The sequence below is a fragment of the Mustela lutreola genome, chromosome 8 (assembly GCF_030435805.1).
Source record: "Mustela lutreola isolate mMusLut2 chromosome 8, mMusLut2.pri, whole genome shotgun sequence".
Taxonomy (NCBI): domain Eukaryota; kingdom Metazoa; phylum Chordata; class Mammalia; order Carnivora; family Mustelidae; genus Mustela; species Mustela lutreola.
Genome location: NC_081297.1, coordinates 91,630,365 through 91,655,610, shown reverse-complemented (window position 1 = coordinate 91,655,610; position 25,246 = coordinate 91,630,365). Strand labels below are relative to the sequence as shown.

At 37.7% G+C, this 25,246-nt stretch overlaps 1 protein-coding gene across 9 annotated transcripts in view; it reads right to left on the bottom strand.

The window, feature by feature from the left end:
- Positions 1-25,246, bottom strand: part of LMO3 (LIM domain only 3) — a 57,100-nt gene that overhangs the window by 29,417 nt on the left and 2,437 nt on the right. For 2 of the 9 annotated variants that reach the window (XM_059185951.1, XM_059185952.1), the window contains exons 2-3: positions 23,990-24,056; positions 18,518-18,731 (exon numbers count right to left, since the gene is read on the bottom strand). In XM_059185951.1, coding sequence (XP_059041934.1) covers positions 18,518-18,723 — 206 coding nt within the window. In that variant the 5' untranslated portion in view covers positions 18,724-18,731; positions 23,990-24,056. The other 7 variants (XM_059185953.1, XM_059185946.1, XM_059185947.1 and 4 more) reach the window with 6 other exon arrangements.

Here is a 25,246-nt window from a genome sequence, read left to right as displayed (position 1 = left end):
GGGTAGGCTTCACAGGGACCCGTTTTGTGAGCCTCAGAAGAAAATAAAAATTGGGTGCGTCTGATGTTACTACTAAGAAACAAGCTTCCTGGGAGGTAGGTACTTCACATCCTACCAAGTATGTATTTAATTGACTGACAATTTAGCAGTGGTATACCAGTAGCTTACAAAGATAACACAGATAGGTAAGGGAATAGCTCCCTTTGTTCATACTGGCAACATTATGGCGTTCTGTGACCCATGATCACTGCACACTAATGCACAGCCAGTGAGAATGGGCTCTGGAGACACTGTCTGGATTTGAATCGTAGCCTGACCACTTGCACCTTGGGAACTCTGAGCACATAACTTAATCATCCAGTGCCTCAGTGTCTCTAAGGTAAGGGTAATAATAGTTTCCAAAGACTGAGTGCAATTACATTTGTAAAGTGCTTATCATTGGGGGCACCTGGGTGGCTCAGTGGGTTAAGCCTCTGCCTTCGGCTCAGGTCATGATCCCAGGGTCCTGAGATCGAGCCCCACATCGGGCTTTCTGCTCTGCAGGTAGCCTGCTTCCTCCTCTCTCTCTGCCTGCCTCTCTGCCTACTTGTGATCTCTGTCAGATAAATAAAGAAAAAATCTTAAAAAAAAATGCTTATCATTGTTCCTTGCTCAAGGAAAATATTTCATAAATAGTACTAAAATATAAGATACACAGGGACAAAGATTTTTGTCTGTCTTCTCACCGCTGTGGCCCCAGTCCTCAGAACTGTGTCTGGAAGATAGTAGGTCCTAAAAAAATCTTTGCTACCATCTAAGTCTCACTTTGGTTGATTTCATTTCATAATGTTAAAATCAATCCTCATAATTTCATTGCTATTGTAACAGCTCTCAGTTTAGCTGAAATTTTTTCTGTATTTATCCAGTAAGTATAAACAGAAAAATGGAAGACAATTTTTTTAAGCATTTTTCCTTTAAAAATATTTCTCATATGAATGCTGGAATCTACAACCTATGTAGTTTTAGTGTTTTTTTTTTTTTTAACCATTCAATTAACTTCTTTTATTTCTAAATAAAAGAAGAGTAAAAAAATTTGCAATAAAACTACAAATTCTATTTACCTTGTCTTTTGTTTAGCTACTCTGACAAATTTTCTTATTGATTCTTGAGTTTTCCCAATTATCTGCAAAGCAAATAATTTGCTTTTTAATATTTATACTGATTACTTCATTTTCTATCTGTTATATTAGCTAGAACCTTTAAAACAACATTAAAGAAAAGTGACAATAGTGGATATCCCTGGCTTTTTCCTGATTTTAATGGAAATGACTTTGGTATTTAACTAATGTTAAATACTAAAAACTTGTATTTGCTATTAAGTTTCAGTAAATATTCTGAACTTATTTAACTGTTTTCCTTCTGTTCTCTTTAGCTAGAAGGTTGGAGTGGTGCTGAATTTTATCCATTGTCTTTTTGTCACATGTTGTTATCGCCATGCTATTTCCCTTTTAGTTTGATAATGTAATGAATTGGGTTGAAGCATGTTCTTGAATTCTACAAATAATCTTACCAGTTCATTCCTTGCATTCTAGAAATGACCTTACCTGCTCCTAGTATATCATTTATTTTACACATTGATAGACTAGTTGTTAAAAACTTCTAAGTTTTCAAATCTGTAATCATAAATAAAGTTTGTTTCTACGTATTTTAATATTCTCTTGATAGGGGAAGGCACTCTCTTAGCATTACGTTCATTTCTTCTAAGTTGAGTTTTAGATATTCTGAGCTTGTATTTCCTATGGAACGTTCAATTGCAGATGCCAAGTGAGTTGCTAGGCCTGGTGGTGTGTAATGGAAGGTAGGAGCAGAATTAACCGCCACTGCAATATGACCAGGAATTACAACCACGAAGACCACTATCTACTAGAGAAAAGAAGCTATACCTCAATACCTCAATAACTCAGTCTGCCTTTACTTTTCTAAGCATCTGATGAGGATGGGGCACCCAGAAAAAACTTGAACTATGTAGGATCATGGCCTGCCAGATAGTAAGAAGCTTTTAAAAGGGTGATCGGCACAATTAAAAGAGAAAAGAAAGGGGTGCCTGGGTGGCTCAGTGGGTTAAAGCCTCTGCCTTCGGATCAGGTCATGATCCCGGAGTCCTGAGATCAAGCCCTGCATCAGGCTCTCTGCTCAGCAGGGAGCCTGCTTCCTCCTCTCTCTCTGCCTACTTGTGATCTCTGTCTGTCAAATAAATAAAATCTTTAAAAAAAAGAGAGAGAGAGAAAAGAAAATATAAGATGATCCATGAGAAAATATCTACTTGGTTTTAGCAATAATTAGGTAGCAGAGATGGCAACTGCAGTAAAGGTCCAAGCCCAGTGGCAAGTGGATGACACAATGAGGCTAGGGAAGTTTAGATGAGGAGGCTAGATTAGTTTTTAAAAAATTGGACATTAAAAGAATTGGAGAATACCAATTTTTTTCTCCAAGAATGGGAAAGTCTATAGTATATGCAGGTGTCAAGATTTTCTAGAAGTTACTAAAGATACCAAAAAGGAGATACTTCATAAAAAAGACCCACAGGCTGTTGTAAGGAATGGAGCCCAAGGCCATAGGATTGGTCTTAAAAGGAACAGGGAGACCACCCACACAGATGAGATAAAATAATTATAAAATAAATGGAAAAGTAGATGAAATGTAAATAATGGAAAGAAACTGATTCATTTCAAGCCTAATGTCTTCAATTTTGAAGGAGGCAGCAAAGACATCTGCTGAGAATGAGGAGACAAGACAATTGTCCGAAGAAAGGGCCTTAAGGGGAGCTGTAAATGTTTAGCAGAGCTTTAGAAGGTCATGGGTACAGACAGTGGCCAAGGACAAATAAATGATTCATCCCTAGAGGCCAGGTGACAGGGGAAACCAATTATTTGTGGGAGCATCAATCTGTATGCTATTTGTTTCCAGCAATGCCCAGCCATGCTATTGGAATAGGAAAAAAAAAAAAAAAAGTGCTTTCCCAATGCCAAGTTGCCAGATTAGAGCCTTGGTGAGCCCTGCACTAGAAGGACAGGCACAGTAAAAGAGGATGGAAAGGAGGCTCAGATGACCAACAGTGGGATTCAGTGCTGGGCTGGGAAGGACAGAAGTGTGACAGACTTGACCAAATCAGGAGAAAAAAGACATACTGGGAGAGCTGAATGTCTGAAGTCAAACAGCAGTTGGATTGCAAGTGAGAAAAGACAAAGTCCTGGAGTTTAGGATTCCTGAGATGTAATATTTTAAGGACAAGAGCCTGTTTGCAAACCTGGGAATGGAGGGCTGATGTTCGGTAGTAGAGAGAAAGAAGTTCCATAAGTTAGGGCTAGGGTTCAGATGAATCAGCTATAAACTTTTAAAATCTCCCCCAAATTATGGCAAGAGAGAAATGACAGGAATGAAAGAAAGGGTAACAGATCATGTCACCAGATTGTATGCATTTTATTGGACAATGCATTTTTATTAATGAGTGGTGATGGCCGTGTGTATCCAAGATGATGCCAGCGTTTTCTTCTTGGCTTCCGGAAGCGCGAGATTTCAGAGTAAGGAGTCCTGTGCCCTATTGACAGCTGAAAGGAAAATCACCCCTCTAAAGGAGAGGGAGGTTTCAGTTAAAGCAATAGATGAAACTCAGTTAATAAATGCTTTGATGGAAAAAACATCTTGCTAAAGACTGTGGATATAGCAAAGATTATTGATGGAGACATGAGGTTTCTAGAGGACTCAGCAGAAAAATGTTGAATCAAGGTAATGGTAGAAATATCCAGCAAGCGAGGAAAAGAATGGAGATAAGAGGACTAGAATTAATGTTAGCAGGTGACAGGGCGGTGGTAGTGAATTTACCTTGCACCGGGTGATGAGTAACTACAGGGTTGAATTATAGGGCCGATTTAGAAGTAGATGGACTCAAATATCTTAACTCTAGCCCACTGAGGGTTCCAGAATGTATCTTGCTTAATATCAGGGAAATTATAATGGCCATGAGGTTCAAGAAGAGGCAAAAGAGTTCTTTGTTCAGGAGGGGCGGCCTCCCATCTCCCAGATCAGGGATTTTTCCACTGTTGCTCCTCCATTCCAGTTATTTAAAGTATTTCACTTTGGGGATGTCCAAAATCACCGTCACAGTGAAATATGTAGCTCCAGATGTCATCATAAAAGTATGGTAAGAGAATAGAAAAGTCTGGAGAAGATATTAACACGTCACGCAGTCCTAACAGTTGTTAGAAAGTAAATTTGGAGTTGAGCTTCCCAGAAGACAAAGAAAAGAGGGAAAATGTAAACAATACGTGATTCCCAAGACCCAGGAAAAACACCATTTAATCAGTTAGAACCCAGGAACTTTTCTTACTCCAAGATGGAGAGACACTTCAGCAGTAAGTCTGCAGGACATTGTGTGGTACAGTAAACAACATCCGCAAGAGCATCCCTAAGACACTGACAATTCTGCAGCCGCTTATTAAAATGTTCTTCAACACAGGATAATGGCAAAACCCTGAGGTACAATCCTGTGAAAAATTTTGAGGTGTCAAGGTCAAGTGCAATAGCTCTCTAGAATGATCCAAATGATCCTTTCAAAACTATCAGAAGAAATAGCTTAACATCCAGTTTTTTCAGGTAATCTACCATAAATACTATTTTCTTCAGACAAGAAATGAGAATTGAGAAAAGAAGCATTTGAAGTTAGAACCTCTAGCAAGAACAGAGTATGGAGACACCATGATATAAGAAAACCTACATATGGAATTTTAGAAATATAACTAAAGCTCACACGCAGGTGGAGAGCTGCTGCGTGACTGTGGCAAACACAGCCAAGGGTCAGGTCACAGTGCTCCTCAGCAAGCATTTCTGGGTTTTCTTCAACACAGCTGAGTCACAGAGGCCCTGGATAATGTGTTTGGACAAATTTCACAATAACCATTACCTTCTATATTCAGAGAAAAAATCTGTTGTATAATATTCAGATTCAGGCCAACTGAATTCTAGAGGACATCTGCAAAGGCACCGTGTTTCGTCTTTGGTTATCCTTTCTTGGCAGGACCAAGGGACCAAAGCCCAGTCCGGAGTATAGCACACAGACTGTACCATTGGGATAAGGAATGTAAGATGACATCTGTGACTCTCCAGAGTGGGGGACAATGTTTTTCTATTTCTCCGATACCCAAGTTAAGCTCCTTGAAGCTCAGATTATTTATTGCATTACTTGTGTAACCTTTCTCCCAAAGGAACATGTAATCCGTACACAGTTGGCATCAAATACTACTGGATGGCAGATTTGTTTTTAAAATGGTAAAATTAGATAATACATCTCATTTAAATTCATGGAATTTTCTCCCCTAATAATAGAGCCATGTGATAGCTTAAAAACACATGCTCTATCATCATTCAGTAGCAGTTTATTCATTAGAACATTCCGCGCTCTTCTGAAATTCAGCATATTTCATCTCATCTTCTATTTGGTTATTTTCCTTCTCAAAAGGCCTTGTTACAAATCCAATGCATTTAGCTACCAAACTATGCCCATAAGGGTACTTGGACAATAGCTTACATTTTAAATTGTAGTAATTGTGGGTGCTGCTGACCTGTCAATCTCAAATATATTTATAAGCTGCACACACAAAAATGAAATGAACAAAGTGATTCAGATTAACCAGCTCTGACTACACATTTTAAGAAAATCACTGGGTGTGCCTGGGATCCAATGCTAACAATTTGTTACGCATCACAGTGTTACAGCTTTCTAAATGGTAAGTAACTGTTTAAAAATTCCGAAGCATTCTTAAAATGTTTCACTTAAACATTTCTGCAATAAAATCTTATTGAACTGTTGCTTTCATTAATTTTCTACAGACTAGAGAGCAAGGAATTCAAGTTCGATTTTTTTTTCTTTCAACTTTGCCTACTACCAGCAAATAAACTGTGCCTCTTTTTTAAATAAACCCCTGGCCTTGAGTTTTGGCCCCTTAATAGTAGCCTACATGGTTGACTACCCTTGGTGTTAAATTTTCTTAAATTGTATTTCTGTCAGTGTATCATTTTTTTAAGCAATGGACCCTATAATAGCAAGCACTGGTCTGTCAGGAGTGCATTTTAACAGCACGACACAAGTATTTTTCACTACAGGAGACAAACAATGATATGTATTACATGCAGTAAACACTGCCTTTGGTACATAGGGTTCTCTCAGCATTTATCTGTCTAAAATCTCACTGTGTTCCTGAATAGGGGGCTTGCGGGGGAGGGGGTGAAACCCTGCCTCATATTAATGTTGCCAGTGGCTACGGGTACAGCATTAGGAAGAGTCCACTGCCTTGCCACATTTCTCATGAAAGAAAACCTTGATTTAATATTAGAACAGAACAAGGCATATTAGCTCACGCTTGCAGAATCCCTTTCTTTCAACAACTACCACATCTTTCTTGTACAACTCTTTCCCCAGGTATCCATACTTGTCCCCTCGTAGCCACGAGTATGCGTATCACTCCCAAACAACTTTCAATCAAGCTTAAAAAGCTTTTAAGAAAGAACAGTGCTCTCCAAATTGGGTGTGCATAAATCCCAGGGATGCTTAAGCAATGATCAGCGTTTCTATTTCTATTTATTGTATATCTTATCCTTTAAAAGAGTTTTTTTAATTGAAAAATTGTGCAATGGAGTATTTATGATTTGTAAATATACATTTTAAAGTGAAGGTATATACTTAAACTTCTTTAGGGATAAAGGTACATAATCAAAATGCTTAGAGAGCACTGCGAAAAAGAACCTCAGTAAGAAGGTACTAGCATTCGGCTGTCCTTGCCACCTGAGGAAAAAGATACAAACATCAAGACTGTGCAGGAAAACTAAAGCAAACTGAAATTTTATATAAAATTCTTCTCTAGGAGATAGTTAATGTAATGCTTCACAAGACCATAGAACTTTCTCATGCTAATACATGGAGAGCATGGGCAAGTTAGATATTTCAGAAACCTACATTCTCAGGGACGAAGAAAACCGCACATTCCATAACTCCCCCAAAGATTCCAATTCATCCTCATTTATGTAAAATAGATTATAATCCTAATTTAACAAATTCTAATAATCTCCACTGTGAAATATTTTTTTCCCATATGGCTTCAGATGCACATGGCATTTCGGCATTTCTTCCTCCCTCTTCTTTGTAATTGAAAAGTTGGTAAAAGATCTTAGAACAGTGGTAGCTTTTCATATTGTTGATTACTAATCATTCTTAAACAACATAACTTAATCCATTTCCTTAATCTTCTCCTAATGTTTAATTTTCTAACTATTTTATCTTCAGAACTCAGTGCTATTCTTTCTTCGTAAGAACAGAAACTCATAGTGGAGGGTCCATCAGTGTGTTCACATCTTTCCCTGTTGGTGTTCCCTTGACACTCCCTGACAATTCTATGAATCGGTATATTGCTCCTATTTACAGATGAGTAGACTGAGGCTTGGAGAGGTTAAGTAACTCATCTAGGAATATACAGCCGGGATGTAGCAGAATAGGGCAGATTTCAAATCTGGACTCAGCACCATTATGCTATTTGACACATCAAAAATCGAAGGATTAGATCTAACCTCACCTAGTTTGGGAGATGCTAAGGGAATTAAGAAGAACTGGTGTGACTTTTATCCTTTTATAAAGTGACATAGAAAGTAAGAACCAGCAGATGAATGCATCAAAATAGCAACAGATAACTAATTTGCCATTAATGATAGTTGGTGGGGGAGGGGCAACACCCAATGTGGTAGAACAATAAGAAATACACAGCAAAATGATTTAAAATACACTGGCTGTGTTAAAAGGAATGCAGGATAAGCTCGTGACTATAAAAACTGAGTTGTGGTTAAAAATGAAAGGCTTTGTTTACTACCCAGCAGATAAATCCTCAAAGGAAAATAATAAATATTTTTTTCAACTTAAAATCTTCTGAAAACATATAACTTTTTCCTCAGGTCACTGCAGAAATCTACCACTGATCAAGAACACAAGTCATTTAACACCTTTAGCCAAAAAAAGTAAGTGATCTTTATGGCAAAGATAATTGCTAGTTTAATAACTACTATTAACAACATTATTTAAATACCAAGCAAATTGCCAGGTCAAGATCGAGCAACTCTTCCTTAAAATCAAACTCAAACTGATGCGCTCTGGTAGGTGAGAATCACAAAATGATTAGGAATACAGGTCATCAACTCAACCAGGACAAGATGGCAGGGACTACAGACGTCCCATCTACCAAAAAAATAGGAAGGTTGCTTAAAATTGTAACAAAAAGAAGCACTCTGGAGGTACGAGATGACAGTAGAAATTAAGACTTGTAAAGCCATTTGGCTACCACCTTCTTCTTGCTTTCTGAGAAGTCGGTTGTGGATTTCTTTGTGATGAAGTGTATATGGCCTAGCCACTGTTCTGAAAGCTCACCCATTCACGCCTTGCCTCTTTGCAAGATTTCAAGGCAAATTAGTCCATCTTCTCAGTCAATACTCATGATGCAACCTGGTCCATTTTATAAACATAAATACAGGCTCAAGTACTTTGATTTGTATTTAAAATTTAAAGTTTTTTTTTTTCATTTTTCAAAGTAAAGACAGTTTGTACATAAAAATCCCACTCTCACAAATAGAAATGCATATTCATCTTTTAGTTTTAAAGATGAATCCTTAGGACTTCTTGATGTGAAACTAAAATTAGTGAACTGGGGTTAGGTTAGGAATGGGAAATAGGAGTATAAACAGAACACTTATGTAACAGTTGTCCTATCTCATCAAGAATACAATTAAATAAGTTTTAAGTAATGATAGGACTTTGATGCATTTTCTCTCCATGCTGGATTTGGAAACATTTATGATAATTAAATATATTATTTTAAATATTTTATACTAGAAAATAATTTAATAAGGCTTGGCTTGACTTTAAAATAATGAAAGTAATCACCTGTCAGCCTTGAAAAATCCACCTCTTTGCAATTTTTATTGCCCAAGTTTTCAAAAAATATCAAATACATGCATATGTCCTGTAATCAGGACAGAGCTTAACAACACCTTTGGCCATGGTGTTGCACTCCCACATGTTGTGTTATGACATTCCTTTGCATTTCACCTTGAAGTACTACCATGTATACATTGTCCTGATGAGTTCTGTAATCCCAAACGGAACTCAGTCTGGAACAGCCTATCTGAATGTGCTTTACAGCAATTCTCAAATAGAAGTATTATCGCTTCCTTCTGGAATATTTAGAAAAGAATAGGGGCATCTTGGTCATTAACAGCAATACTGGTTGTTTCTAATCCTGTCTCTTCTGCTTTTATACATTCCAACCATACTAACATTGTTGTATGTTCCTCAAACACAACAGAAAAGCTCCCATGGCAAGGACTTCGTAGGGGCTGTTCCCTGTGCCTGCAATGTCCTTCATCTACAACCCTATGGCTGACTCCTTCACCTTCTCAGTTCTTTATGCAAGTCACCACCTCAACAAGAACAATGTTGAATGAGAAAATGGGGACAGATGACGCTAAGCGTTTTACAAGGGGTGTCAATTGTACCTCTGTTGATTGTACCAATACCTGTGATAAGAGAAGAAAACAGTGCAAATTGCATGAACGTTAACAGAGCTAAGTCTATCTTACCCTGCATCCGGAATATAACCAGGAAGCTCAAAGCTCAGCTTCTGTAATAGGACTACTGGCTTACAAAAGGATTTTTACAGAGTCCAATTTTTACATATTATTTATAGCCTCTCTTCCTCTAGAATTCTTCTAATCTCTTGACTATATCTCTTTTCATTCTCTATATTGCTTCCTTGGGACATAACTAGGCTATACATCTTTACATATTTTACTTAGTTATTGAACAACAAAAAGTGACTATGTCAATTGTAGAAAATTTGAAAAATAATTTGCTCTTAAGTTCTTCCCAAATTTCTCCTACTGTCTTTACATAGTAAAATATTAATAACTTTATGTTTATATATTATATAAAATCAATTAGAAGTATAATATTCCACATTTATTATTTATAGGAATGAGGTATTGGCACTCCAATATTTGTTAAGTAACTAAATGGTTTCATTTTTTAAATGTTAGAGGGACAGCAAAGCATGTAATCACAAACACAAACTACCCACTCAGCAAGGACGTGCTGTGGAAAGAAGGGAATCTTGTAGCTCAGAAATTTCCCCCAATTTTTGCTAATAAATATCTACAGAAAATACCAGTTTATGAGTTTTAAGGCAATTGAATAACTTATAATTTCTTTGTATCTCCCAAAGCACAAATGATCGCTCAGTGGAAATTCACATGCAATACTTACAGGCTTTAAAATTATGTTCACAGTATAGTTGAACTTCTCACCTGGAGCATGCAAATAAACCTGCCTACTGAAACTAAGACTCCTATTTAGTGTTAGAAGTTATGACTGCTTTTTCCATTTACCCCTCTTACACCTTCTCCCATTCATCTAAGCAAAGAAACAAGTATTAATCACTCATCTCACCCAGTCTCATCTGCAGCAATTGGTCAGAATATATTTTTATTGAGTAGTTGATATATACAAAATAAGCATCATGTTTGCTGCCGTAAGTATTCTGGAACCTAACAGCCCCGAACCTGCTATTTTGGGGGAAATGTGAGCCATCTATTAAGGGACATCACTTAAGAGATTTTGAAATGTTGTAAAAACAAGCGAACAAAATAATTTCAAAAACAGTAGGCACCTCTGTTAGAATTTTAAACTGAAAACATAGTATTGTTCTGAAAGTTTTAGAACATGAGCATAAACTAGCAAGTCCAAAATGTTCTTTTTCCTCTTGAAGTTGCCTGTTGGGATCCCACATCATAAATGAGATGGGAATTTATTTTTTTCTCAGTGGTATTTCGATTACTGTACAGTGTTCGCATTAGCACATTTTATGAAGTTTCCTTCCCCTTTACTAGTCCTTGTCATATTTGATATTTATGTTTACTAAAGCGGATTTTCTGTTTTTATTAGTAGAATGGGTTTAATGCAGACGATGCTTTACTGCATTAGTAATAACAATTTTATTTAAATATGGCTTTGTTGTACTCCTCTGCAAATAATCTTTAAACTCCTAAGAGTCTTTTATTTTCCCTGTAGCCCAGTTGGAGAGTTTTTAATATTAAATTGAATCATAACAACACATGCTGATTAGAGTCTAACTTAATACACGCAGCTTAATGTTAATTTTCCAACTTCAAATCAGAGATCTGACTATTCCAAGATGATTATTTATCTCAAGTGTGATTTTGTTTTAAACTAGTGAAGTCCACAGCTAGAGATTTTTGCATCCTCAAAAACTGGCACTCTGAAAGAAAAAAAATCTGCAAAAGATTTAGAATCTTTATATAACTCAAAACTATCATTGAGGCAAAGAAAGTCTATCCAGAAGTTATGATAATAGAAGGAGAAGGCAAAAAGGCACAGGTGACTGATGTGGCTAGTTTGTGAATATAGTAAATATTTTTGATGAATATAATAAAAATGTATGCTCAGGTCCTAATTCCTTTAGAGGAAATTCATCAAGTAATATCAATAATAAGGGGCAAAACCTTCAACAAACTTTAAAGTAAGAAATAAAAATCTAAATGCACATTCCTTGCTTCACAATGTAAACTTCTACTTCAAAATAAATTTCATATAAATAGCTTGAAAAGGGAAATACATGTTAATCATTAAAACAAGTATGATATAATGGTAGAAACAGATACAGGACAGACAGTATCCAACTCCATCAGAGCTGAGAAAATCAGAATTCGGTGATAAAAATTGCAAGGGAATATTCTTGGGCATGCCATAGTATTCTAAAACTTGTCCTTCCTCTTAGGATGGTGAACACCCTTTAAGAATAAGTCTGTGCTATAGTCACAATACTAAGAAATTAGCCGGCATCAAGAATCTAATTTTACAAGTTTCAAAGCCTGATCTAGTGAAAGTGAATTATGACAAAAGTTAATGTTCATTCTAAGGTCATAGAGTCCAATATGTATATGTGAAGCTTGCATAGACCTATCTACACCTCTTTACTGCTTAACAAGGGGAAATTCAATGAATCTGTAGGAGTAATCACTTGTATAGGCCAACAAAAAATTAAAATGAAAGAAAAATGCCTTTGTGAGGAAACATGACTAATGCAAACGCCATTTAAAAAATACCAGGTCAATTGGATAGAAAGAATATTGCTGCTGTCTTTATTTTTACTTTCCTTGTTTTCAAGATCTTCTGCATTAACAACTCTTATATCGATTGAAGGGAGAGATGTTAGTTAATTTATTTTGGAAGACAGGATGAGGTTGCAGTATATACTTTTGAGTAGTAGAAGACATTCTCATAGAAACAGGAAAGTGTTTTCAAACCAGATGCAAAAAATAAGATTTCAATGCCTCACAGGGTAATGAAGGAAACTATAACGGTTGCTAAAGGTTGGTGCAATTCCTCTTTTAGGTTATATAATTTTTATGTGAGGCAAAAACCTGAACTCCCTAATACATTTCTACAATGCATATATTCATCAAAACCATTTACAAAATTACCACTTTCAGCATATTTTTAAAATGAGATTCCTTAATAAATTATGTTTATGCAATCAAAACACAACATTAAAATTTATTATTAGTCACTTAATGGAAGTTAATGGTGAGTTTATAAATGAAGTGCTGGCTTACTTTGATATACTCTAAGAGCAACCAAAAATAGAGATTCTTTCCCAGAGTTCTATGTATTTATAAAGTGCCAAATAAGCAATTTTAGCAATTCTCAAATGTAGTTCTTCCAGATGCATTTAATCCTAAATATACTTGTAGAAACAGAATATTTTTCTGCTAAGTCAGGTATGTCTAACTTATCCATCTTACGTGTAAAAACTATCCTGACTGAAGTATTCTATGCTTTATAAAGAGATTTAAAAAAAAAAAAAAAACAGTAAAAATATAGAAACAGCGTGAAGTACTTTCATATTTTCAATTTCATATTTTCAATATACCTCTTGACGAAGGTATTTTCAGTGAAAATATCTCATCTATAAAACAAGCCAAAACAAAACTCACAAAACTAAAATATTTCGTTATGTTAAATACTCATTTGCTGAAAATGGATGCATTACAGAATAAGGACAGAGAGATATTGTAGATAAATTTATAAATGAGACATTCTATATGCAGATGAAATATTTTGAACATAGATTGTTGCAGAGGAGTTGTCACTTATAAAGTCCACTGATTTTTCCTAAAATGAAAGGCACTTCCTCAAAGTATTGTACAAAACAAAATGATCACTCCTGATTTGTACTGGTCTTTGAATAGACAGTTTAAAATGTTTGAAATAGAATTTTGTAATGCTTTCCTATAATAAAACAAAAAAGTAGACTTAAAATTACAACTCCTTATAAAGCTATAAATAAGGTAACATCATTTACAAGGAATATAACAATATTTTTTTAACAGGCCGTGGAGTCTAATAGACTCATACGCTAAAATATTTCATAATACTAAGATTAGGTTATATATTTAAATATAATAAAAATTGCAATTATAATGAAGTACTAAGAAAACTCAAAGTTTATAGAAAAAATTCATTTTGGAGGAGTTTAATTCAGTGTAAAAGCTTAAACTTTCAGAATTTACAACAATAAAAAGTGATTTTTCAGATAATAATAATGCAGTGATTGCTGGGGAAGTTATTTTCAACTGCCTAATTTAAAAAGAGGACAGTGAAGGGAGAAAAAGAATAAACACTTCATCCAACACAAAAAAGTAACTATGCAGTGAGTTGTCAGATAAAATAATATAAACAACACATCCGTGCTTATTTTTAAGGTTGTAATTATGTGCTAATATAAATTTAACCTTATATAAAAATTGAGAGGCACCAGATTTGATTAGTGTGAAATAGAGTTATATAGCCAGATTAATACTCTATGTAGCATTTAATTTTAATTTTCTATTTGAAAGTTATTATATTATTATATTAAAGCATGTAAAATTTGTAGTCAGCATAACAGTTTCAAATCCTTTTTGTTAATTGATAACGATGGTGGCACAGGAAGCATTGTTCTCTCCTGGCAGTTTCATTTTAAACAAATCATTCTCAGATATAAAAATAGCAAATTACATTAAGTTTTATATAAAGCATTTTCAGCTTCTCCTATAGGAAGAGCTATATAAGCAGCTTCCATGCCACAGCACAGCAAATGGCTTTGAATACATTCTCTGCGAAGACCCCATTCAGAGATACAAGCTCCAGGCTATAGTGACTTGATGCTTAAAATATGCAAAAAGTTTTAGGTTTAACAAAACAACAAGCAAGAATTGCCCAAACTCTTGAGTGGTAAATTCTGATATTCTTTACTGCCTCCAAGTTGAAAAGTCAAGTAGTTTGTTATTTCTCCTGGTTCTGACTTCTTAACACTTGCCCTGACATTTTAATTCTAAAACTCCAATTACACATTAACTACGTTTTTCATATTTTCCAGAATGAAACAAGGATGATAGCAGTGACTAGAGTCCTGTAAACATCATTACTAAATCTGCTGTATTTACACAATAATTATTAATCTATTTTGGGCATTCTATTAGGTGTAAGCTCTAGTTCAAGGTGTAAATAAAGATGCTTCCCTGTCTAATTTGTCGTAAGTTCAACTTTAAATATAAAAAAGTTATAAATGCTCTGGATACATTTGTTAACATACACATTTCTAGGTCTTGGCGTATAAATATTGATGGGCTAATTGGCTTCATAGTTTAAGGCAGAAAGTATGTTAACAGAGGAAGTTTTAAAAGTCAATCCTTCTCAAGAGAAGTGAGTTGGGGGAAATTGGAAGGGGAGACAAACCATAAGAGACTGTGCTCTGAGAAACAGACTGAGGGTTTTGGGGGAGTGGGGGGTAGGGTGAGGCTGGTGGTGGGTATTATGGAGGGCACAGGGCACGCATTACATGGAACACTCGGTGTGGTGCATAAACAATGAATTTTGGAACACTGAAAAAAATAAAATTAAATTTTAAAAAAAGTCAATCCTTCTGTTTCTTTATCTAATGAATTTCTGAAGGCAGTGAACAATCCTACGAACTGGTAAATTCTCTCTCATCAGATATGTGCATTGTAGATTCTACAGAAAAATAAAAGATATTATACCAGACCCGTTATAGAAAATGAATTGTTAAGATCTGGAATTCAGTACATAAATGGTAAAATAATCTTTCTTTTTCTTAAATATAGCTAATGGTGCCATAAAGAAGGAAAAAAATTGAGAGAAATCATCTTTACCATAATAATCATTTCTATAACTCTAAGAAAATATCTTATGATTTAAATTCTTGTATTCACTATTCAAAGAACTTGAGAAAACATGTCATCACTATCACTACTCAAAGTAATACAAAATGTAGTAACTTCAGGACTCATTGTTCAGCACTAGAAGCATTTTTTGTCCTCTTTTTTGAAAGAAGTTAATTAGGAAGTTAAATACAATTGGCAAAAATATTTCACTCTTCTCTAGATTTGAAAAAGTTTTCTGGCCCAAGATATTAATACCTATAGTCACTACTTTACCAGTAGAGATGAAACTAGTTTTTTCTTGATCATTTTCCATATTCTTATTTGCTGATGCCTACTGATTTAGACAGAGAAATACAAACCTGTAAGTTATTTATGGCTTGTTTGGTATCTTAAAGAAATTACATACTTTCCAAACACCAAAAACAAAACAAAACCACTTCTGAGTAGGATTTAAATGGTTAAGCATCGACTGTGCAAAATACAAAAAGGAAATGTGAATTAAGGGAAATGAAAAAAATTATTTTTAAAAGTTTAAAAGACAGCCACGGAATATTACTTGCTCACCAATTACAATACAATACAGATTTTGTGTAATTAATAAACAATTAGATAGTAACTATTTTATGTACACCTTTATTTTTCTCAATTTCATCTATTACCTAAAATTATGTCTTTTACACAGCAGGCACCCAATAAACATTTTTGAATGACTATACCATTCAAAGAAATTAATTTATAAATAAAGTTTGCCTAATTGTATTTGTCTGACATACAGAATTAGACTATTAATTTTCCAGTAAGAGACACGCTGCTGAATGTCGACACAATTTCACTGAGATACACACTTCTTACCTAAAACTACATACCACATCTGCAGCCTGATCTACAACACTTAACAAAGTGTTTTACACACATTCCAATCCCCCATTGCACCTTTACAATTTTTAAGTATTGATGAATTACTCCCTGCTAAAGAAGTCACATTATATACAACAAACCTTCAGTTTAAATAAGGAATAAGCTTGCTGTTAACAACTTAGTTTGAAATGTTAACAATCTTTAGGTTGTTAACATAACAACTGGCTATTAATGTGGTAATGACCAATTTAAGAGGAAATTATACTCTGAGAAATGAATATATTGGCAGTCAGGACCAGGGTTTTGATTTGAAACGGGTTTTTTTTTTGTTGTTGTTGTTGTTTTTTAACAAGTTAACAAACATTAGAAGCTTGAGCCTAAGAGAAATTAACTAAGTTATGTCACGAAAAAACATCTTTCCCTTAGATTTTTCTTAGCATTTCTGATATGGAGACTATTTTGATCAATTGTTTTCAATAAAACACTTACTTGGACTATCAAATGGCAATTTAACATCATATTTTTATTACTGTAAAGAATAGCAACACAAAACAAGTCCCATATTTCTTTCTGTGCTTACTACTATATTCACAATTGCAAGAAACAGTTTAACTCACAATACAGGTAGTTCACTGGCAGGGTATAAATTTTAAAAATCCGGCTATGTCAACATGCTTTCCATAAATCTTACTTAATTTTAATCTTTACTGCTTATTAGAACACCTTAATCTCACCCAGATTATATAAACTCCTTGTTTTGGAATCGCTGTTACATAAATCCACTTGACACACTGCAGTTGTAAACAAATGTAAAAGTAAAAAAAAAAAAAAAGAGTCAAAAAGCCATGACTATTGGTTAGTAAAGATAAAGCAAAACTAGGAAGCACTGTTAAATCACTGAAAGCAAATGCAAACGCTTTATGTGGAAATGAGGCTCTAATTCACAGTGAGAAGAGGAAAAAATTTTTTATTTCAAAGAAAAAGTTCAAAGGCTGAAGTTCTAAGAGAATTCACGGAATAAGTTAATTCTGATTAGTTGTGCCGCCACAACAAGGGAAATCCTGGCTATAGAGTCACTTCCCATCGTTGGCACCTGCTTGTATTTTGTGCCCTTGGAACACAGAGGACCAGTAACAAGTGGTCATATATTAGCCAGGAGGCTGTCAGAAGAGGCAGTCGTCGGAGGGGGAAAGAGAAGAATCTGATAAACAGTACTGGATTCACTCTTTTAAACTACCTCTAAGCTAATGATAGGTATTTTTAGTTATAGACTAAATCAAACCAAGAAATCACGGAATCATATACAGGGAAGCACCAGGTTCCCTAGAAAACACTTCTCCAAATAACCAAGATGGTTAAGGAGCTACAGCTGATTGATAAATTTTGTGTCATAAAGGAAAAAAAAATCAAAATAAATCGCTTAATGTCAGGCTAGAAAAATGATTAATTGTATCAAATATGAAAACCCAAATGATGCCATATATCATTTCTCTAATTTGATAGGTCCTACTTTATTAATATATGTAATTTTACAGCTGACTCAAGACACAAAGTTCCCTGAAAAGCAAAATAATTTTTCTTAAACAGAAGTTCATGTGTTGAGTGGGAAACAAGTCTAGTGGACTTCATGATTTTTTAAACAAGAGCATAAGAATTGTCCTCAAACTGCCCAGATGTTTACAGTTTGGAGAGTAGCTATCATCTCCTCATAATGATGGAGATCTTTATTGTGTGTTAATTTCCCTAACACTACTGGCAAGTCCGAGGTTGTTAATGCTCAGTGATATCTTTGCAATGACCACCTGGAATGCCATGGAGGGTGTGGGAATGTATTTACACTTGGGGAAAGTTCTCAAAAACTGTATAATAAACGTGCTAATAAATGGCAGCTACTTTCAACTGCCTTTCCTTGGCAAATCAGAAAGATCAGAAGACAGCTGAATAATTCTTGGGTCAAGCTAAGCCTACCTTGTCGGTGGGGGCATAATACAACACTTAACATGCTGATTTCTACCAAATACATCTTTGCCATGAGCTGGTGGTTTCCTCCTGGGTAGCGGAATCACCTATTTCTAAATGGGAGCCTCCGGGCAGGCCAAATGGAAACACTTCAGAAAGGAGGCTTTCTTGGCCATTCCTTAAAGCAAGAATTTGCATACGAGGCACCTGGCAACATTCTGAAGGCTGACAGGTGAACATCTTTCAGGAATGTAAGCTGGTAGTAAGGAAATGAAACAAGCAAATAAACAAACAAACAAACAAAAAAAAAAACCCAAAAACCAAAACACTTACAAACGTATTTTTAAAAGGAATCCAGTCATCACTGGTGTGCAAGGATAATTCCTACCTCAGGTAGTCTCTGCGACAAAGGATAAGATTAGCTTTAGTGTACAGGGTGGAGCCCACCTCTCCCAAGCGACAGTCACAGCAGGCACACTTCAAGCAGTCTTCATGCCAGTATTTGTCCAGGGCCTTTAGAAGATACCGGTCCTTGATCTTTCGGTTGCAGCCAGCACAACCTTTCGGCTTGGTGTCTGGCTGGACTGAGAGCATTTGTATACCTAAAGGAAGAGACAAAAGCAAAAAAAAAAAATAATAAAAAAGAGCTGGGATTACAAGAAAGAAGCCGAAGATGTCGAAGGACCTTACACAAGTTGAATGTTTCATCCTGTGTTTCTGGAGGAGCGGTAGACTTTCTTCGGGAGGGGCATACCAAAATCACACAGAATTTCGGAAACAAAAGGCTCCAACATTGTGAAGTCCTTGTCAGACCGTTTAGAAGGTCACACATACAAAGTGCTGAAAATAACACACTCATGTTGTATAGAGTTAGTTAGCACAGGATACACCAAGTTAAGCAACACTAGATAATTTGGTGGTGTCCCTCATTCTCCACATAGGGGGTTCCTTTGGGAAGAAAACGCGAGTGAATGGCTAACAATCTTAAAGCTATTTAACAAACTAGTCCGTGCACAGTCTATAAGAGTCAAGAACGAGTTTTTCTTTATTGCTCAGATATTCGCTTGCTGTGTGCTTGCTGGTGGAAGAGAGGGCACCTTCTGGGATTACACTAACCTGACTTTACCAGTGGGGATGTTTATAGCTAAACACACAGCACAGTCATCCAAAAAGCTCACCAGTACTATGTTGCTTGTTGGCATCCAAATACTTCCTTCTGCGCTCTTGATATTTCAAAATCATTCCTTATGTTAAAATTTCAAAAATGAATTTATATTCACAAAAATATCAATCAGTGCCTCTGTTAATGGCAGCTTCCGTCACTGTATACTACAGACTTTGATATAAAACTAAAGTACAAGATTAATTTATTACCATAAACACACACTTATTTATTTTATAAGAGAAAGAAAAAACAACAGAAGGTAAAATCTAAATATATATAAATTACATAAACATACATACATAAATATATTATATGCATATATCTCTAGTGCACTAGACATAGGGTGTTTATGTATTTTAGACACCTATCTCTGTCATAAATAAGGAGTCTAGCTGGGTTCTGTAGGTTTTACAACTTGGCTGAAATTTGTTCAATGAAAGGCTATTCCCCCTTTAGTTTCTTCTTCTTTCCCAGGTGTCAAAGACCCAGCTTAAAAGAAAAAAAAAAGCTGGATCAACTATTCAGAACTTCATATTTATCAAATAACTCATTCTAAGCACTATAAAATACTGCAGACATCACGGATTGCTAACTCCCTCATTTTACAAATTGTGATGCAGTGGCCTAAGAGAGTTTAAGGACTTGCTCAAAACAGAACAACAGTCAAGTACTAGATCTGGTGGTCTTCTTACAGTCCAGAGGTCCTGTTCCTATAGGATGCTTCCTCTCCTAGGCAGAAAGTTTGAAACTACACGAAACACCAAATGTGGATGCACTTAAAACAGTTTCAAGAAAAGAAATGCCAAACTAAGATCTTAGAGTCTTCCCCTACTCCAAAGGAGCTAACCCTCCTTTATAGTTTCCTCTGATGCCCTCTGATGAAGGCTTCATGTCCATAACCTTCACGATCTTTTTTTTTTTCTTTTCTAAATCACACTGATAAGAGACACCCAGGCACTGTACCCTCAGAGCCGAATAACTTTTCTTGCTACAAATAATACATGGGTTGCACAGAATACCGTTATGATGCTGAACTTCCAACAGAAAAGAACTTCTCTGGCAGAGGAATGGAAGATAGGATGGCAGGGAAGAACGCAGGGTGGCTGTTCTTCCTGCATGACACGCACAGCCGTGGTAGTCAGAGCTGCAGACGAGCAGCTGGATTTGTACGGAAGAGCAGGTGGTGTTCCTCTAGCCTGCTTTCTGTTCCTTTTCTTTGAAGGAGCTGAGGGTCTAGTGTAGATTAATCATAACCCTTGATAGCTCTGCTAAATCTCACTCTCCAGAACTTCTAACAAATGAAGTTTCTTTGATCAGAACTAGTTACCATCTTCCAGCAAGGTTCCACAAGGAATAAATCCCATTAATTACAGTACAGAACATATCCAAGTGCCTCTTAACCATCTACCTGGGGGGAGGGGGCAATTTGGATTTACGAAATAACATTCTGTATTTCGCTGGTGAAGACATCAAGAGATATGAGTGGCTATTCTAATTAGCCAATTTCTAAGGCTATTATTTTTTCCCATCACAAAGCCGACAAATTTTAAAATCCTTTACAGTTGTAGCTCAGCTCTATTTCCCTCAGTTGAGTTACTACCATCAGGCGTAGAAGGTCAGCTATCTTTATTCAAAACACTTTGCAACCAAGACAGGGAATACCAACATTTGGCACAAGTAACACTACCCTGCTTGTCTTCACAAAATGTTTTTGTTGTGTTGACATTTTCATTTACCACTCAGAGGCCAATTAATATTGGAAACTCTTACTTTTTGTTTGGCCTTGGGCTTGAAGGAGTTTGGTATTTTGCATGCCATCCTGGTGCCTTCTTTTAGAGAACATCATCACACTGCTCTTGGAGAGGAAATCTTTTCAGTATGAGGATGCAAGTTAACAGTTGTAGAAAAAAGAACTATTTAGTGGTCGCTGCATTGCCATGTACCTAGAAGGCACAAAGCATCAGCAGCAGCACCCCTCCTCCCCCCCAACCGCCACCGTCCAGAGGAGCACGACTGGGTAGAGTTATGCGTTTGGAGCCGAGAAACATTTCACAAGTTGCTCATAGCATATCAGGACTCATAACTAGTTTTAGATTGGCATGTAAATTGTTCTGAGGGAAATTCTTATTGCCTCTGAGACCCTGCCATTCTGAGTTATTTGACAGTTTAAGGGAAATCATAATTAAAAAAAAGACATAAATAATAGCCTGTGCAGTGTGGTGTGCAGAAATAAGTAGAACCATTTCATTTAAACTCTGGTGAGCTTTTAATTGCCTGGATTGCATTGTGAGGCGGCCTAACGGTTGATTGCCTCCATTATGTTCCCTTGTTCTGTGCCATTCATCCGCACAGTCTCAGCTTCAGTAGCTAACACAACAAAGTAACCACAACTCCACAACACACAGGGGCTTAAAAAAAATAATCATAATCAAAGATTTGCAGCACTTAGACACAGTCTTTTATATTTTTGGACTAACTACACATAGTGAATGGAAAACATTTTGTCCCTGTCGGAAGATTCACAGAGAACAATTTGGGAGAAGGAACAGGAAGAGGGAATACATAAAGGGGTTTGGCAGAGATGAGGTGCCTTAGGAAGATGCTAAAATGGGAATGCAGGTTCTGCAGCTGGGAGCAGTGACACAGATTAAAAGAATTTGGCCAACGTGACCATTCGATTGCCAAGAGGTACCAAACAAAAGATTTTCTCTCCTCCTGCCCATCTTCATCCTCTCCCCAACCCCCAGACCTGACTGGAGAACTGGATTGGGCCTAAAAGCTTGTTTCTCTCTGTTCACTGGCCCAGAGCATCCCTACAAGCTGCAGCCCCCTAAGGGACAACAATGCAAATAGATGTCCCCAGATCTCAGGCACTGGAGCTGCTTAACTCTGTTCTGCCCCTTCAACTCCCAACCCCCTCCCCATCCTTCCACCACCCCCTCCCCTTTTTGAGCAATGGAGCTGGGAACCAATTTGATTCCCTTTTTCTCCAATGCAGCTGCAAGGCTCAGAGATACTGACATTTTTCCACTCTTATCAGTTTAATTACAGTTACCATGGCAGCAAAGTGCTAGTGCTTGGCAAAGGCCAACAAGAGATTTGCAAGACTGAGTTCAATTTTGATGCAGCTCACATGCAAAAAAATAAATAAATAAAAAATAATAATAATAATAATAAAAATAATAATAATAAAAAAATAAGAAACATACATACACTCTAACAAAGAATCCCTTGCGGAGTTTATGCTCTAGCCTTTTGTGGTTGTGTCTTTGCAGCCACACAGGGCTGATTTGCAAAGAATGTAGCAGTATTTGTTGCACCTAGCAAGATTAATTGGGTTAAGCAGCAGTCTTTCAAAGCAGTTACAACAATAATATTTCGGATCTTTTAAAAAGACACAAAAGCAGAAGAGCAGGAAAGCTTGTGAGCAGCCAAGAGTGCTGAGCGCCCGGCAAAGTGCATCTATGATAGATTGTAACCTTACCAAAACTTTTCTCCTTTTTCTGCATGAGTTGACTTAGGCGTGCCTGAGTTGCAGCAGCTTCGCATTGAGCACCAAGCCCAAGGTAGAAGTGGAAGGGGGTCTCCTGGATTTAGCTCAAGTGTGGACCTGGTGCGCAGCCTACACCGCCGAGGACGACTATTGTGAAGCCACTTTGGGAGCGGGTCGGAGTGGCGGCAGGGGGTGGGGGAAGGGACAAGGGACGAGGGCGGCCAGAGGAGACAGAGCGCACACACAGAGCCCCTCGCAGTGTGGCAGTGTGCAAAATGATGGCGAATGACAAAGCCACATGCTTCCCTAACTCTGCCCGTAATCCTAAAATCCCAGCGGCCCCTTTTAGCTTCGTGGTAACAAATGGATTTGATTAAACTGTCACATGCAGCGTTAGCATAGCATATCATGTTCAATATGAAAAAGATCATAAATCTGACTTGTATTTCATAACAGCAATCTGGGTAGCCCCCGTAAAAATGTGCTGCATCAGTCTGAATCTCAGCCTCGTAGGACATAGGCACCTTCTTTCACGGAACCTCTCTCTTGTGGCCACTTCTCCCCACCCCTCCCCTCCCCGACCCCCGACCCCCTACGAAAATAGTCACTTTTCCAGCTCGCAGGAGCAACATTTTCTTAATATAGAAAAGTGGGGAGAGGCAGAGTGTCCACATGAACCCAAAGATTGCAATTCCAACTCTTGGGGGAGGGGGGCTGTGAATTCCAGCAAGTACAAGGAGTGGGTCCGGAACCCACCTAAGCGCTGCATCCCCTTCCAACGGGCCAGGCCAGAGCGAACCTCCCCTAATCCCAAACTCTGCCTGCCCCTCTCTTCCCAGGAGTCAGGGGTGTGGAAATGCTGCGGCTCATCCTGAACTTTGACTATTATCCACTCGAGTCGTACTTGAGACATTCCGCGCCGCAGCCGCTCTGCCTCCTTCCATCAACATCTTCCGCCTGCATTTATTTCATGTCTCATCATAAAAATAATGAAGCCTCACATGATTTAAACAAAACCGTCTCAGCAGAGCTGCAGCCCGAGTGAAAGTTGCAGTGCGGAGCTGGGCTGCAGCTCCAGTTTATGCCTCATTAGGAGAGGCTGGGGAAGAAAAAAATACCCACATCCGCACACGCACGCGCGCACTCGCAGACACACACACCACAAATAAGCCGACGCGTGTGTACACAGTTGCTGCACTTACCTTCTCAATTAAGCGATACAGGGGGAGGCCGTTCAGAAAGCACAGTGGCTGCTTTGTAGTGCTTCTCCTTGGGAAAGGTCAAAAAGAAGCATTGTTTGAAAAAAAAAAAAAAGAGGGGGAGGGAAATCTCTATTTTTTAAGTTTAAAATAATGAGGTCCTCAAGGATCCGCCAAGTAATGGTGTTGACCGCATCTGAGCCACAGGTGTCCTCCTTTTAGGCAACTGCAGTCCGAGACTGTCTCTCTCCGTCCTGGCTCAAAACAACTTACCCCAGCAGCACGCGAGGAGCCGAGCTGAAGGAAGCCCCGGCTCTCAGCTGCAAAATACAACCCCTTCCCAGCCAGACATAATACAGCCAAAGAAAAGGTCACTCAGTTATTACTGAGCTGGCGGAGCCCAGGCAGCGCTTGTCAAGACCACAGAGAAGCAGCTCCCTTCCGATTTAAGACTATTTACCTCTCGCCCCCACCCCTCCCCTCTTCTCTCCTTTTCCTTCTCTCCCTCCCTCTCCGCTCGCTCGCTCGCTCTCGTGTGCCTGTTCTGCAGCTCAGTCAAGTACAGCCGCCCTCGGAAAGTGCAAAGCAGCCACGAGACAGATCGGGCTTTGTTGCTAATTTCCCAGGGTGAAAATTTACAAGCCTGCGAGTGCCGTCAGCACAGCCACGCGCATATGCTACTCACAAACGCTGGGGACGACCCCGGCGCACAAAAAGTGACCTCTGCAGGAGCCGACTGGAGAAGACCCTACCTCCTGGACCCGTCCAAAAGAAGTCCTGCCAAAGAGCTCCGGAGGAAAGGGATCGGATTCCTAAAATAACCAGGGCATTTTGGAATAGGTGGCCACATTTACAACAAACTGTCTTCCAAAGCCATTTCGGAAGCTACCAATTATGGAAATTAAAATAAAGCAAGAGAATCAGACTGCTACTAGAACACACTGGAAAAACACACAATCCTCCTCTTTAAGAAATATCGGTGGGGGCCAGGGGGAGGGTGGCAGCAGTTGCCCCGTGTCTGACTTCCATTAATGAACTCTCAAAAGTCGCTGCTCAGCAAGGCTGTTATGCCACACAAGCTGGATCCAGAGCAATGGCACATTCCCCTTCCTCCCTTCCTCCAGTGGAGCAAGAACCAAACTGTGAACTTGTTTCCCATTAACCATTACGGAACCCCCTTCCTTCCCCACCCAGACACTTCTTGCAATTACTCGAATTCCTTACAATTTAAAGTTCAGGCGCTAGAATGAAAAACACCCA